Raw genomic sequence first — 16,509 nt, forward strand, 5'->3', positions numbered from 1 at the left:
TGCTCGCAATGGCGGATACACACCACGAACGAAGCATATTGACATCCGTCACCACTTCATCCGAGATGCACTGGATCGAAGAATTGTCAACCTTTCTTACGTTCAAACAAGTGAGCAAGTAGCAAATGGTTTAACCAAACCACTTCAAGCTTGAAAATAATCGAAAGGCGATGGGATTGTTGATTTGAAGTCAACAGCTTAAGGAGGAGTGTTGAAGAACAGTAACCTGTGACTTAACACTTATCATGGTAGGCATAGATAATAAATCTCATTAAATAAAATTATTATACTTCTAAACGTCAATCAGAACAGTTCAGATTCTTTTCGCACTCTCAATAGATATGCGTGGTATAATATTTATCGACTATCTTGATAAAGGAAATACCAATAACAGTGAATATTATATAGCGTTATTGGAGCGTTTGAAGGCTGAAATTGCAAAGAAACGACCGCATATGACAAGAAAAAAATTTATTTTCATCAAAACAACACACCGTGTCACAAGTCAATCAAAACTATGGCAATACAACATGAATTGAGATTCGAATTGCTCCCACATCCACCGTATTCGCTAGATTTGGCTCCCTGCGACTACTGCTCAGTGAAACTGAGGCCTATTGAAATGAAATGGTATTGAAATGTCAAAGCGATGCTGGAATGATTGTGTTGCTCTTGATGGAGGTTACGTTGATGAATAAAGTTAATTTTGAACCAAAAAATCGTGTTCTCCTTGTTAGGCCCGGTATTTTAAAGTTCATGTGTTATTACAACCTTTAGAACGACACCAACGCAATTGTGATATTACATCAAAATTACTGCACATCACTACTCACTATTGATTGCAGCTATATCGGTCAAACATATCCACGGTTTAGTGTGCTCTTTGAAAGATGATAAGCGCGAGTAAATCGTTATGTAAGCATAACACGGTGGGAAATTTTATTATGAGAGATAGCTTTAAAGGTACAGATACACAGATGTGTGCAATCATTTTCAATTTCAAATTTCATTAGCATATTAGCAGCAACCAGTTTGTACGGAATGTAGTTCAAGATTGCAGAGAAAACATTTAAAATCACATAGCTTGTTTTATTTGCAAAAGCGAACTGATTTGTAATCAAGCAATAACATATATAAAGATAATATTTATGTGTAGTACAGAGAGCATAGTATGGAATGATGGTTCGTTGAATCACTAATCTTATTCTGCCAACACTAGCTCTGTTTTAGAATCGGCTGTTATAAGTTTCAGCAGGCTTCCACTTGATGGGCGTTCTTCCCCTTTAGTCCACTTGTGGAAGAGGCTGAAAAACACGAAAATAAAATGTTAAAATAATGGTAAATTCTACACATTATTTTTAGCTACTGTAGGTATAGGAGATACTCACTCGGCAACAAATTCCAATGGTGTCCAAGTTCCAAAGTCGGCGTCCGGCATCCATTTCCGGTTCATTGGGGTATCTAATGTTACTGGCAATATGGACACTACCAACGAATCATTAGGAAGCCCAGAGTCCTTTCCAGCAAGACTCTTGGTCAGTTGGTGAACAGCTGCCTTGGCCATTCCGTAACCAATCATACCGGGAGTGGCAGATAAAGCAGGATTCGCACCGGTCAGTGCGAGCAGTCCACCTGCTTTAAGATGATTGGCACCAACTGTAGCCGAAATGGCAGAGGACCAAACCGATTGCTTCCACATAAGATCGGAGTTCTTCGCCAAATTATTCTTGGCATTACCACCGGCCCATCCGCCAGCCACACAAATCACAGCATCCAATTTTTCGCCATTCAATGACGATTCCACTTTCGATAGTACGCTTTGCTCTTGACTAACCCAATCGTCATCTCGGTTTACAATGATGTTCAAGTCAGCACTTGCATTCTCCGTGAGATCAATACAACCAACCCACTGAGGGAATGTGAAAAACAACCAAAAATCAAAATATTTCGACAAATATGTTTATCTGTTACCTACCCAATTATTGTTTTTGAAATGTTGAACACATGTGGCCCCCAAAGCACCACGTCCTCCATAGATAAGAACTTTCCCATTATTCATCTTGTTTCAAGGTAATGGCTACTAGAGAATATTAAGAAGGTTTCTCACAGAATCACACGAACTAAACTGAACTGATCTTCGTGCTGCAGTTACCAAGAGTGATTAGCGCATTCAACAAGTTTCTCTGCTTCCATGACCTGCTCGTAATTGTGCTAGTATTTTGCGAAAAGCTCTCGAAGAGAAATCTTGTGGAGAGTACCGGTACAAGGTTTTTACTTCGTGCTCAGTTAAGAGGGTGTTTACACAAAATACGTTTACGTTTATTCCGGATTGATACAATTGACGTGTTAACGCTTATGTCATACTCACAAAAATGGCTCATCGAAAAATATAATTCTAATTACTTTATAATCTTTAGATTTCTTGCAGTATGTAAATAAAATTTAATAATGTGTTAAACGTTGTGCCTATTTTTGATAGTCCCTCAGAAAATAAAAATTCCATGAATTATTAGAACTATCAAAGAAATTAACTGTACGCAGTGCCCTCTGATGAGAAATAGCGCTTTTGCTCTGTGCATTAAAAAACAGTATCACTCAAATAAAAATGCACGTTTGATTAAAAATTACGTAAAATGGTTTCATATGTCCAATTGAATATTTTACGTGACGAGAATGAATTTTATGCGAACATCCCCAAAATGAATAGGATCTTCACATAAGATTTACGTGAATTTACCAAACGTCAAACAATCTATGTGAATTTCCGGTGTAAAAATTTCAATCCTTTTTTTTTTGTTTTTATTAAACCTGGTCTCTTCTTGCCATAGTTTGGCCAATTTCAACTTACATACTTCTATATTTCTTATAGATCTGTTTTCGCGTCTTCAAAAAAAATCACAATTGCCGACATCAGTCTGGGATCCATCCTCTTTAGAATGAGTTCCAGCGCCTATATCGACGATCGTTCTTTATAAAACTCTTCCGTTGTCATCGTATAGTCTACAATGAAACAGTACGTGATCTGGTGTACCCACTACCCAGTGCATCTTCACATGGACAGGTACCGTCGTCTATGTTCTTTCTGAACAAGTGTGCCGGTAGTCTTGAGTGATTGCTTATGAGTTTTGATGTAATGACAACTTCTCGTCTGCTAAATCCGCCATCCTTGAACCACGCTGACGTTGAGACTGTGGGAATAATTGCAAAGCAGAATCTGCTTTTTGTACCGGTGTTCCAACCCCGTTGCCAACTGGATAAAGCTCGCGTGTGTACCGGAAACTTGAAATCGATGCTTGAGAATTTAAATGTTTCGGGTTCACCATTTTGATTTGCTGATTTGGCTGCTATATCTGCTGTTTAATTCAGTGGTATACCTGTATGTGATGGAACCCACATCGATGATCCCTTACTTTCTATTTTATCAACGAGGTGTTTAATTTCGAACCATGCTTGAGATTGGTATGAATGTGTTCTCTTATTGGACAGACTTGTTAAACTGATCAAGCTATCTATTAGAACCACATATTCTACTGTCCCCAATGTAGCTATGATTTCGGTAGCTTTTCTCAAGGCCAGAAGCTCAGCGTGTAATATAGACACTCGATTAAGTAATATCGTCGCGCCGATGGTTCGCATCTGCTCGTCAACTACGGCGTATCCCACATCCGTAAATTTCAATCCTTAAAGTGTTAGTAGTTTGAAAATTCGCGAGAAATTTATCAATGCCATTTTTACTAAAAAGCACAAAAAATGCGATTTTGATTTAAATTATTGTGTCAACAATGCCCATTTAGTCAGCCTTATAACCATGCTTGCCCGATGTTATCGGTTACAGGTGATTTTTCAGGTATTGAGTTTCTGTGCTTTTTCTGTAATAAATGTTTCTTTTTTCATGGTAAGAGATTTTCTGAATCGTTATGTATGCATCAAGAATGTATTTCCATGGAAAAGGAATCCATTTTTTTAATAAGTTGGTAAATTAATTTGTATACTTTAATTAATGGGAGAATTATGATGTGATTAGTTTTCGGTATGGATTGGTTTATACTGATACGGCATCTTCCAAATGGTTTGGTTTCGAATTAAATCATAGAACAAATTTTACATTAATGATTATCATTAAACATGACCTATGATATTTATTAAAACCTTTCATATGGACTATCGAGTAAATATATTAAATATAAAATGGGTGAGTAATGTCAGAGAAATAACTGGATGACATGAATACGAATAAAATTTCACAATTCTGAATATCTAAAATGGTTCTCATAAGTTGATATGTTGTGCAAATGGTGCAAGTTTTCATTCCTTTACATCCAGAATTATAACGGTGCACCCATGCTAAAGTACGACGCATCCACGACACACTTATTCTAACACACAAATTAATAAGACATGGCAAAACAGAGTAAAGCATTGTTTGTCTGTAGAAGTACACACGGTACATTACAACAATTTTAATGAAAGAAAGGTTAATTTACTGATATTAAAAGTCAACTGCACATGCTAGCATGAATGAAACGTATCAATTTTTAGATTTCATACCTACTGTGTCAAAAGCGTCGTCTGAGCACAAAAAAGACAAACAAGCGTCAAGAGTTTTTTTTTAAATAATAGTTGAAATCAAACAACTGAATTTTTAGTAATTTGTGGTATTCCATACCACAGAAAATTTTATCATAAATTGCTGATCATATTTCTAATAAATCCTGTCAGCTTGAAACGAAATCAATCTCCAGTTCAGCAACGTCATCGCACGGCATCACATTCAACATATCATGTCTCCCGTACTTCTATTTACGAGATTCAATGTGGTCTTGTCATGCTCGCAAAAAAAGATGTTGCCAATGATTTGTTCGGGAAGAGTGAGCGCTTGATATCTAGTTAATATATGATGCACGTCGAAAACATGCAAAATTGTTAAAGAATTAAATGAAAACTAATTTACAGTCCACATCTTCTCACTCAATTCGGATAAATTTCTGAATCAACCGGTTTAAGGCGAAATTCATTCGGAATCGGTTGTTGCACTGGAGTTGGAATTTACTCGGAATTCAGCGTGATTTCCACATAGAATTCCGAATGAAAATTCCTCGTCAATTCGATATTGATTTGGATCTGATAATGTGGGTCAGAGTGAAAGCTGAGCAGATTTCTTGTTTGCATTCTAACAGGGTCCTACAAGGTTTAGCTACAAGCATGTTTTCCACATTCACATTCACACCTATCCGGCACCGTGCCGTTTCAGTGCAGCTCGCCGTCAGTGTAGCGTCCTTCCGGCAAACTCAAATTCGTCGTCACCGATTTTTTATTTTCACTGAAGTCGGTATGTCACTGCATTTGCTGTGAAGGAACGGAAATAGCACGGAAACGGAACGGAAGGGTTCCGACAAAACAGAACACTGACGGCGCACTGAGGACACTTTCACTGAACCGTCACCACGGAACTGAAATGTGTGAATAGTCGTTAAGAGTGTACAACATTCTAGTTTCACTGATCATCGCTATAGGCGCTACGAAAAGTTAAGAGAGGAACAATTCATGACTTCGTAGTGTAATTCTCTTTAGCTAGCAAATCTGACAGCCGAATATACCGAACCCAAAATTTCAGAAATCAAAACAAAACGGCATGCTAGCTACCATAGCCCTTGAATTTACTATCTACTAGTAACTGGTGTGAACGGAAAAAGGGTTTATTGCTAATTTTGTGTAGTTTTATGAACGTTTCAAAATGGTAAGTTATTCTGTTTCATTGCGCTTCCAATGGTTAATATTCTTCATCTTAGGGAAAGGTCTCCAAACGGTATTTCGATACTGCCGACGAAAACGGTGATCTAGATATCAAACCGCTCGCAAAAGATCTCAAAAAATGTATCAAGATAAAAAAGGATCCGATGGCTGATATGGAAACAATACAAGTTAATGATCGTCAATCTGGACAACGAAAACGCAAGCGGAAGAAAAAATTACTCGAGATCCCTGTTGATTCAGAAGCACTGAAGCGACATTCGCGTGGAGGTGGGCTTAATCTAGATGGAATCAAAACCAAGTTTCAGAAAATTCGACAAAAACGTAAAGAGATCAACATTGAGTTTGCTGCTGAGCAGGCGGCACGGGCAGAGATTCTGCTGAACGAAGATGAAGGGTACTTGGAAGTTGATGATGATGAGATGACCACCGAGGTCACGCAGGCTGAAATTGTTAACAACGTTGATATCACTACTGCAGCAAAGCATTTTAATTTACAGTTAGAATTTGGGCCGTACCGTATGAGGTACACTAAAAATGGAAATTATCTGTTGCTCGGTGGTAAAAAAGGACACGTTGCCGCGTTCAATTGGGTCAGAAAGTCACTTTTGTGTGAAATGAATGTGATGGAATCAGTTCACGATGTGGCTTGGTTAATGAATCAAACAATGTTTGCTGTAGCACAGAAAAATTGGGTTCATGTGTATGATAGTAAGGGCACTGAAATCCATTGTATTAAGGGAATGAACCGGGTGACAAGGCTAGAATATCTACCTTTTCACTTTTTGTTGAATTCCGCTAACGATGAAGGCTATTTGTCGTGGATGGACATTTCTATTGGAAAAACAGTTAGCTGTTACAATTCACGAATGGGCCGTATCAGTATGATGTGCCAAAATCCTTGGAATGCCGTTACATGTGTGGGAAATTCCAAAGGTGTTGTTTCAATGTGGGCTCCTTCAGTACGTCAACCTTTGGCAAAAATGCTTTGTCATTCAATGCCACTGACGGCGATTGCAGTTGATCCTAGCGGAACACAATTGGCGACCGCAGGTCTCGATCGAACGGTTAAACTATGGGACATTCGTCAGCTCGAAGGTCCTATGCAAACCTACAAACTACAAACTGCTGCTTCTGGCATTGATCTGTCTCAAAAAGGTCTTATGGCAATTTCGATCGGCAATATATGCGAAATTTATCAAAAACCGAACCTGATTCAACGAGAACTTCATCCGTACCTACGCCAACGATTGCCTTCATCCATCTCGAACGTACGTTTCTGTCCATACGAAGATATTCTTGGCATTGCAACCGCCACGGGGTACACGTCGATTATTGTACCTGGTTCCGGAGAACCCAACTTCGACACAATGGAAGCGAATCCATTCCAATCGTTGTCACAGCGTCGCGAGGAAGAAGTTCACAATTTGCTGGAGAAGATTCCGTCTGAGTTCATTTCTCTCAATCCAACGCAAATCGGGGAGGTCGATGTGCCTTCGATGAAGGAACGGCTGGACACCAAAGCTAAACTGTTGACGATGAAGGTACCCAAGATTGACTTCGAGCCGCGGATGAAAAATCGTATGTCAAAAGCAAAACGGTTCCGCAACAAACAAATCGTGAAGGAAGTTAAACGGAAGGAAGCTATTCAAAACATCAAGAGTGCGAAAGAATCGATGAAAGAAATCGTTTCTCAGGAAACACCAGATTTCATTCCGCTGGAATCGACTAGCGTTCTTGATAGATTCAAGGATAAGAAAAAGAAGAAAAAATAATATTTGTGTGACACAATTGCAAATAAATAAACAACATTTATTGAAACGCTTTATTTATATTTGATGGACGGTTAGTTTCTTTGCCGCATGACACCACGTTGGCAGACAAACTTGCGTCTGTCTGCTTTGAGAACGTAGACAATGGCCAGACCATTGCGAATAGTTAACTACTTATTGAAGTTGGAAAAAATACTATTCTGTTCAGGGCCGGTGATAGAGGTGGGTACGGTGGGTAGTACTACCCACCCGAAGATTCCAAAGGTGGGTAATTACCCACCTGAAATTTCTAAATAAAAATAATAGTAATATTAATATTATTTATAACAATAAAAGTAGTTTTATTGTAACTGAGAATAATAAATAAAATCAGAATTATGAAATGCTAGTACTCAAGGTAGAGCAAGGATGTGAAGATATACAACAAAAAGGTGAGGCGTCATTTGAGCATGCAGAAATCTTTTAGTGACTTAACTTTTACCCTCAACCAAAGGGGTCGAGTTAAGGCATCTCATTAATGCAAATCATTCGAGTCTCTGGTATGCCGGAAAGTACCGAAAAAGGTCTTTTACCATTTACTATACGAATTGGTAAAGAAAAGTTACCAGAAGTTGTCAGTATCTACTTGCGACAGCATTCTTATACACATTGAGTTCTTCACTGTATGGATATTTTTCTCAATCTCTATACAGCTAGTTGAACATCAGAATGAAAGATTTATTCGAACTATTGCTTATGCCCCCAGAGTCACAGTGTGCTGACTGTTTAGCCTAGGTTGTAAGCGGTCTTCAGAAGCGCTGCACTTACCGCTACCTGATGGAAACCTATCATGCTATTTTTACTTTTCCACTATTAGAGATAGTGACGAATTAATTGTGTACGAGAATGCAGCCGCAAGTAGAAAGTACCAGAGACTCGAGTGATTTGCATTGATGAGATGCTTAAGTTCAACTCCTCTTGCGAAAGTTAAGTTAGTAAAAGATTTCAGCTTGCTAAAATCAACCTTGTCACATCTCGCCTTTCCATTCTTTATCTTCATATAAATGAAATCACTCAAAATCCTTTGACGTAGGATTGCGTCTTTGTTTTCTATACCGGGGTACAAATTCAAAATATAGAAGTAAAACCATATACACAGTGGTTAGGTTTTGAACATATATAACTCAACCACGAACAATGTCTAATTCTCCCTGTTTTTCAAACCATTGTAATTCCTCTAATTGATATGACGGTTTCGTATACATAAGTTCCCGGTTTCCATATGATTTCTGCACTTCAATGAGTGCGTTCCTATTTGAGAAAATTACTCACAGAAAACAAAATTCAGTGTCGAATCGACTTGCACTCTGTGCGGTTCGATACTGCCGTAGAGAAGGTTGCTTCCACATCATCCAACAAGTTCAGGAACTAACTAGGAAAACAAGATCACTTGAGCAAAATTTCTTTATTTATTATCTAAATTTTTTATATCATACTTATAGAATGATTTGCCCATGGCCTTAAAATAGGCTTCAGTTGCGGTGATGACTCTCTCAGATCATCAAATGACAAGTAGTCGCTGGGGCTAGGTTTTTGAGAATATGGTGGGTGAAGAAACAGATCAGATGCCCAATACGTTCAATTTGACCATTATTCTCATTGACTTGTGGCTCGGTGCATTGTCTTGGTTAAAGGTGATTTTTTCTGCTCCATATGAGGCCGTTTTTTACGATTCCATACTTCAAACGCATTAATAACTAAAAACTGTTGTTGGTACTTCCTCTTCAAGATAGTCGACGTTAATTATACCTCGAGCATCTAAAAACTGACGCCATACTTGTTGCAGCTACCTGTTGCGTTTTCCCCGTCTGAATGTTGAAACAACTCCGGAGAAAAAAGATAGATCCATGTTTCGTCCACTGTTTCATACCAACGCAAGAAATCCTTTTTATTGCGACTAAACAGTGCCGACCAGCTCTCTCGATTGTTGATGCGTTGTTTCTTTTGATAGATTGTGAGCGAAGGAGGAACCTATTTGGAAAAGATCTTTTTCATGGCCAGATTTATGCATACGATCATAAAAGCACTTCCAGTTCAGTCGGACTTTGATTTTGTGTTCATCCATAACGATTATCAAAACTTGCTCACATTTTTTCCGGATGACTGCTTAATTTGGTCACGTTAAAATCAGAATACCACAAATCTTTGTTTTTAATCTGAGTGCGGGTAACACTTCTTAAACCGTTTCTGGACTTGCCCGGTTTTTCCTTATAGGAAGCAATGTTTAATCAATAAACGAAATTCGTTATTTTTAAGTTTTCGTGAATCAAAAAGTAACGTCACTTATATGTCGGTAAGTTTAGTGTTTGTGGTGCGATTGACGTGAAAATATGACACTTGTTTTCTGAACGATGATGATAGTTTGACATTACAAACGTCATCTCAGTCGGTTCCGGGACTTTTTTTTAACAATGTGCTGTGCACATCAGTGGCTGGATTTGTTTTGTGCACCGTTCGATTCGCCCGGGTTTGCGGTTCAATGCATACGGCGCTGGTCTTATAAGCCAGTTGTCATATGTTCGAGCCCCGACGTGGAATGATTCATAGTGTCAGTAGGATCGTAGTACTAGTCATAAGATTCTGTATGCTAAGAATAAGCAGCGAAGTCTGTTGAAACAGAAAGGCCAAATTCAACAGAAAGAATGTAATGCCAAGACATTGCTTTCGATTCATGCGAGACATCTTTCACCATCAACCCCAACCAACTAAACGATCAGGGTAACCAAAATTCTTAAAGAAATAATGTCGAAAATTTGAAAACACAAATATGTTTATACGGAATCTAAAAGACTGCTGACTTAATATTCCAAACAAATATTGACAAAAATTTTGTAGTTTGATATTGTATTTAACCCTTAAATGCGCAATTTTGTTTCACAACAAAATATCGAAAACACTTCAAGTTTCGAATTTACGTGTCTCATGCAAAGTTACATCGAAACAAAATATTATTTAAAAATCGATTAAATATCACTTCAAAATAATGGGTCGTTCTCCCCGGTACGAATAATTACCCACCTGAGCTTAATATGTTTCACCGGCTCTGATTCTGTTCAGGAAATAATTTCGTTTTTTTTTACATAGCCGTTCTAAACGGTAGAAGGTTTGAAATTTCAATCATCCGAATCCGAAAATATTTATGAATTAATTTGAATTGGGGTTTATATGCACTTTATTTCAATACATAATCAAAGCGATTTTTTAAAAGATTTCATGTGCAAACTCACTAAGATGCCACATTCAGGCGCGGCAAAGATTTATTGGAGTGGCCATGCCCCCCAATATTTTTGCAACTGGAATAAATATTAGAAAATTTGCTAGAGATGTCTTATGATATAACACTTTTTTCTGTTATCCCCGTAGTTCGTCTCCGTAATCCTTTATATTTCTTAACTAAGTTACTTAAATGTTTAAACTAATTTACTACAATGTGAAAAGTGCTATACTTTACCACTTTCGAATATTAGTTATTACTGGAATAGTATGGAAAATGTTTGTGATTTTTACTTCTTTGCTTATTAATTGCTCTAACCTCTCCGTTTCCTTTATAAAAATGCTTTATATAGCAAAGTTCAATGTCGTCGGTTCAATGATCATTAGTAATAATTTTTTGTGGCTACCCAATATTTGATGGAACTTACCGCCCCTGGTCACATTAGATTATTTTTCACTTAGCTTCAATGTGTTTATCCTTTGGACGTGATGTGTTTTGCTATTGAATCTACATGTGTTAAACACTTCATTTTCTAGTGGAAATGAGTACAGCGAAAAAGTATTGTCAAAACACTTGATTCGGTCAACTTCGTTTCAATTGAAATCTATGTGGAATGTGATATTCGTATGAAATTCATATCTAGAGGTAACGATACATCTTATCGTTTTAAAGTGCATTTCAGATAAATGTAGCATAATGCCCATTTATTATCAATAGTTTTTCCACTCATTTTATGAGTTAAGTGTATATTTTCATGAATTTCATGTATTATACAAATATGTAAAAAATAACTAATTTCTTGTATTATTAACCATTCATGCTCATGCTTTTGTCATTTGCTTTACTTCATTTGTAGTTAAATCTAATGAAAAGTGTCTTAAAATTTTGCCTGTCAAAACTCTCATTCAATTTCACCATGACTGTAGTGATGTCGAAGACAAATAAACACCAATTTGTAGAAAATTGTTCAGATTTTCCCGTCGCGTTGGTTCTTTGTGATCCTTGATGTCTGAGGACAGAGAGCCACGTGTTGAGTTTTAAATCGACCGCAACTCCCTTTGCGCATCGTATTTCTCTTGTACTCTCTCGTATATGAGAAAACTGTACCGGGTTGCCAGCATACATTTTATTATTTTGATGAGAAGTTTTATCACATTAATCTATCATATGGGTTGGACATTACATGGATTCCAATGAACAATGAAAAAATATATTCAACTTTCACAAAGATTGAATGTCTGTGTGTTTGGCAGCCTTGGCGAGCCATTTTTATTTCTCTCTCCTTTTTCAGAATGTTATCAGGAAACCAAAGCGAAAACAATGGTGGATGCATTGAAACTGACTTTGTTTCACAGAAAAATACAAGACTTTATTTTTATCGCGATAACATATATGTTTTTTGTATACTAATCGTATCTAAACTAAATTATCTAGACTTTGTCACGGTTCTTCATTCAGAAAAAAATACAACACGACCGCTAAAATTAATGAATCATTCTGAAAATTTCACAGAATATTCTCAACTAAATTTCGAAGACATTGTCAGGTGGGTTTTTCTATATTCTGCACCGTTTCCAAGAAAATTTAATTTGAAACGGGAAAATATCAAAAAACCTACCACTTTGCGGTATTGTCCTCAGCCCTTAAAATCAAAATTATGAGCGTTTTTGACAATACAGAAAAAGTGAGTGTTATTAATGATGATTCGATCGTCAACCTAGATAGCAAAGAGGGTGAGCAAAGAAGAGGACCACGATCCAGAATTTGTAAAATTAATATCGTAGTGGGGTTTGAGTTCGTCCATTTATGCATGTCCTCTTGATGGACCTTCAATACATTGTATAATGTAAATATAAAATAATTTGTTGGACTTAAGAAATTTTTCATATGAATTAGTAAATAAATATGGTTGTTTGAAAGATAATCGCTGCTCTGTTCTTATTAGCGGCCCTTACACGATCATTAAAAGTGTCATTACTAAAAAGTAATGACACTTTTAATGATCGTGTAAGGTCTACGAGTTCAGTAATGACACGAGTAATGATGGAATTCCGGATTTTCCATCATTACCAACATTATTTCTTCTTCTTATTTTTTTGTGGAAGTGCTGAATATCTTTAGAACTATACGCGAAAAAAATTACAAAGTGTAGATTTAAATTGTTAATATTTCATTAACCTTAACGTTTCAATAGCAAATCAAATTTATTTTCCGCTAAACGAAAATAAAAATATTGCTATTGCTATTGCTGGAGTAGTTACAAATACTCATCATTAATAATGAACGTGTAATGCTAAAAAGTAATGATGTACAGTAATGCAGTAATGACGAGCGTTTGAGCAGAAGTGTCATTACTTAGTAATGACACTTTTAATGATCGTGTAAGGGCCGCTATTCAAGATTGAATAACCAATCCACCCAATCGAAATTATACACTCTTACCAGCCGCTACCTAATTTTGGGTTAAAACCTACCAAAAATTAACCAAAATGCATTTCGCCAATTTTGGGTAACGTGTGATAGATGGAAAGTTTAGGTAAATGTAAGTTTAGTACAAGTGTTTTGCCATAACAAAGCACGCTACCCATTTTTACCGATCAACTCAAAGTTTGAGTAGATAACGACCAGCCTCCTGCTATGACGTCATGTAACTGTGGCCAGCATCATTCTGCAAAAACCAGAACAATGAAGAAGAATGGCTCACAAAAGTTGATATTACAAATTACGTGTTTATTCAGTACCCTTTACCGCATTTCCTCGCAAATTATCGATGAGAATATCACCACTACGATAAGGAAATGAAGATTTTACTCGATTTGAAATGCTCGAATGTTTGTTTACCATACTCTGAGCGCTCTAATTGCCCACCAAATACCCCAGATGTTGGCTACGATAGCACTTGCTTAAGCGCCTTATCCTCACTCAAAATAATAATCATGTTATAGTTACGTGAAAAGTTATGTGAATATTTTCCACCCTACTTTTCACGTAGGTCTTAATGGACTGACATTTAGAAACTGTTAAATGCACAATCAAGTAAAAGTTACGTGTTTCATAGGTAAAATGTAATGTATTGTTCATATCTCATTTACCTATCAGTTCATATTAAATTTAGATACCAGAGAATTACTATTTATATATGAATATACCATGAAAAATAAAACATTTATTTCAGAAAATTAGAATATAATTTCAATAGCTTAAAAGCAACTAATAACGTCGTGGTATCTCAAATCGACAAGCCTCCAGAAATCGTTTTTGTTGTCACTGCCATCCAACCGAAGCCGAAGTCGAGATCCGAGAACTTCTCCAACACTACCGATGCAATTTGATGTCGCATTACATGGTTCCAGTGTCTCTAACTTCATGCCGATTTTGAACTCGTTTTTCGTTGGACCAACGGCATTTGAAGCATTCGGTAGGAGCGGGAAAACTTTCGGGCTCACGCAGGCACTCAGTCCAGTCTAACACATGGAAACTTTCATACTGGAATGGTCCGGTTGATGTAGTGAAAAATTGTAATTAAATAACATTTCTCGCAAATATTTACACTACTTACACTTTGAGGGCCGCTGTTCGCCATTTTCAAAATCGAGTTTTTCACAATGGAAATTCACGTAGATTGTTTGACGTTTGGTCAATTCACGTAAACCTTATGTGATGACTCTATTCATATTAGGGGATGTTCGTATAACATTCATTTTCGTCACGTAAAATATTCAATTTGACATTTGAAACCATTCTACGTGATTTTTCAAGTGAATCGAACGTGAATTTTTATTTGAGTGCTTGATAACGGCCCAATTTTGGGTAGATTATATAGGCTGTGAACCATTTCGCGGTTAATTTTAACTTTTGGTTAAAATCTGACACTCGAGTGGTTAATTTGATGTTGTCAAAAATAACCCTGCTCGAGAGCATGGTTATTTTTGACAGATCGATAGTTATTTTCCAACACTGAAAAAAATCTCGCAATGAAAATTCTAATACTAATTCTTTAGTTGAAATTATTTCCAGTGGAAAATAAACCCAAATAACTTTCCTTCCGTCAAATTTTGAAATGGGTCACAGTTTTAGTCAAATTTAACTACTCGACACCAAATAACCACTCAAGTGTCAGATTTTAACCAAAAGTTAAAATTAACCGTGAAATGGTTCACAGCCATAGAAGAGCTCGAAAATGAGTGATTTCTCCTCAAAAAATACGTAGCAATGATTTTCAGTGTAAATGCATCTATCGATGTACTAAAATTTTAGAACAATAATTTTTGTTTACATTTTAGTTTGGCTTCTAACAATATCAAAGAATGATGTTTATGCGTTTTAGTTCAGCACTTGGTGGATTTAATATAATTTAAAAACTAGCTTGCAATATTAGTGAAAAACAGGGTAGTTAAAATGCAGCGGAATTTAACGCAATCCAAAGAAGCTCTTCTCAAATCATACAACACAAGATTGAAGGAAGATGTTCGAAGTATGCTGGAAAACTTTGAAGGTAAGCCGGCTACTGGATTTGTGAATTAAATTATTGCTATTTTATTATTCTCGGATATCTCTGAAATCAGAATTTATTTCACGGAAATAGAGGTGTATCATTTCAAGGAAAAAATATTTAAACATGAACGAACATATTGAATCAATGACAAAACTGCTAGACCTGTTTGCGATGTTGATTTATTCATTAAATATCAGTAATCAAGTTCTGAGAACAGAATTTTCAAGCATAACTCATAGAAAAATTTTGATACATTGCTATTGTTTCTCAAATTAATTAGATTCAATGATCTGGTTTGATGCACTTAGCAAGATTCATTTTACCTTTTAGAAATTGTTCGCCTTGCCAAAGGAGAAAATGAAACTCAATTATCAAAGATGACGCAGTGCGAGCAGGACACATATGAAATGCAAGTGCGTGCCTCCAATATAGGTAGGAACCGGGAAACATTTTTCGGCATAGTATGAAATTAAGTCGTATTTTTTTTTTCAGTACGTGCTGGTGAATCTCTAATGAAACTTGTTTCCGATATCAAGCAGTATCTGATTCTCAATGATTTTCACTCAGTCAACGATGCAATTTGTAGTAGCTCTCAGCTGTACCGGAGTACCCAGATGGATCGTGATAACAAACTGATGGCGGTGCGAGATGATATGGCAGCGGATTTGTACGATCTAGAGGAGGAGTACTATACGAGTATGTACAAGTGAGACTATGTATGATCACAATAAATGTTCAAACCACATGCAAATCTATATTGATTTTTGAGAAATTTCCAAAATAATCGAATAATTTATTAGCACAAGTTATTTACAGAATAAAAAATAAATACTCGATCGAAAATATCGTTTTCGAGTTTTCCAAATCCCTCGCTACTAAATTGTATTATTGAATAAATGAGAATATAAAAGAGGAAAACACCAAATTGTCGTGTATCGGACTAACTTATTTTGATTGTACTGTCAATAAAAAAAAACATCGTAACAAAAGGATTTCTCAAATAGAACTCTTTCGTCTAGTTAGCTACTTCCAAATTAAACTCGTTCCTCAATTTGAATTGTTATACACTGAATATTCGGCATCCAACGAGAACAGAGGGTCACTTTGTTCGCGGCTCGTTTCATCATCCATTGCTTCATAGTCGGTTGTGTTGCGGAGCGCTTTCATACGTAATCGAACGTCGATTTAGTTTTGAATTATTTACGTTTCGCATTCAGCTCATCAGTGCATTAGCAGAC

The 16,509-nt window shown here is 36.6% G+C and overlaps 3 protein-coding genes across 3 annotated transcripts; 2 read left to right on the top strand and 1 right to left on the bottom strand.

The window, feature by feature from the left end:
- Positions 1 to 1,068: 1,068 nt before the first annotated feature.
- On the bottom strand, positions 1,069 to 2,210 carry LOC131429743 (dihydropteridine reductase). The gene is made up of 3 exons (XM_058594071.1): positions 1,976 to 2,210; positions 1,389 to 1,909; positions 1,069 to 1,304 (listed from the first exon to the last, which is right to left on the bottom strand). Exons 1-3 carry the CDS (start codon positions 2,057 to 2,059, stop codon positions 1,202 to 1,204), a joined length of 708 nt encoding a protein of 235 aa, XP_058450054.1. The 5' UTR covers positions 2,060 to 2,210; the 3' UTR covers positions 1,069 to 1,201.
- A 3,354-nt stretch (positions 2,211 to 5,564) lies between these two features.
- LOC131429742 (WD repeat-containing protein 46) lies at positions 5,565 to 7,783 on the top strand. The gene is made up of 2 exons (XM_058594070.1): positions 5,565 to 5,737; positions 5,790 to 7,783. The coding sequence occupies exons 1-2, from the start codon at positions 5,735 to 5,737 to the stop codon at positions 7,524 to 7,526; spliced, it is 1,740 nt and encodes a 579-aa protein (XP_058450053.1). The 5' UTR covers positions 5,565 to 5,734; the 3' UTR covers positions 7,527 to 7,783.
- Positions 7,784 to 15,059: 7,276 nt separating this feature from the next.
- LOC131429873 (mediator of RNA polymerase II transcription subunit 22) lies at positions 15,060 to 16,016 on the top strand. The gene is made up of 3 exons (XM_058594307.1): positions 15,060 to 15,271; positions 15,602 to 15,703; positions 15,764 to 16,016. The coding sequence occupies exons 1-3, from the start codon at positions 15,175 to 15,177 to the stop codon at positions 15,979 to 15,981; spliced, it is 417 nt and encodes a 138-aa protein (XP_058450290.1). The 5' UTR covers positions 15,060 to 15,174; the 3' UTR covers positions 15,982 to 16,016.
- The last annotated feature ends 493 nt before the right edge of the window (positions 16,017 to 16,509 follow it).

Source organism: Malaya genurostris, chromosome 2, assembly GCF_030247185.1.
Source record: "Malaya genurostris strain Urasoe2022 chromosome 2, Malgen_1.1, whole genome shotgun sequence".
Classification (NCBI taxonomy): domain Eukaryota; kingdom Metazoa; phylum Arthropoda; class Insecta; order Diptera; family Culicidae; genus Malaya; species Malaya genurostris.

Bases quoted from the DNA above. Each gene is read 5' to 3' on its own strand.
- LOC131429743 (XM_058594071.1), bottom strand. From the start codon at position 2,059: ATGAATAATGGGAAAGTTCTTATCTATGGAGGACGTGGTGCTTTGGGG. The intron at 1,910-1,975 runs GTAGGTAACAGA...ACATTCCCTCAG, and splicing joins ATTTCAAAAACAATAATTGG to TGGGTTGGTTGTATTGATCT. The intron at 1,305-1,388 runs GTGAGTATCTCC...CGTGTTTTTCAG, and splicing joins CCATTGGAATTTGTTGCCGA to CCTCTTCCACAAGTGGACTA.
- LOC131429873 (XM_058594307.1), top strand. From the start codon at position 15,175: ATGCAGCGGAATTTAACGCAATCCAAAGAAGCTCTTCTCAAATCATAC. The intron at 15,272-15,601 runs GTAAGCCGGCTA...TTTACCTTTTAG, and splicing joins TATGCTGGAAAACTTTGAAG to AAATTGTTCGCCTTGCCAAA. The intron at 15,704-15,763 runs GTAGGAACCGGG...TTTTTTTTTCAG, and splicing joins AGTGCGTGCCTCCAATATAG to TACGTGCTGGTGAATCTCTA.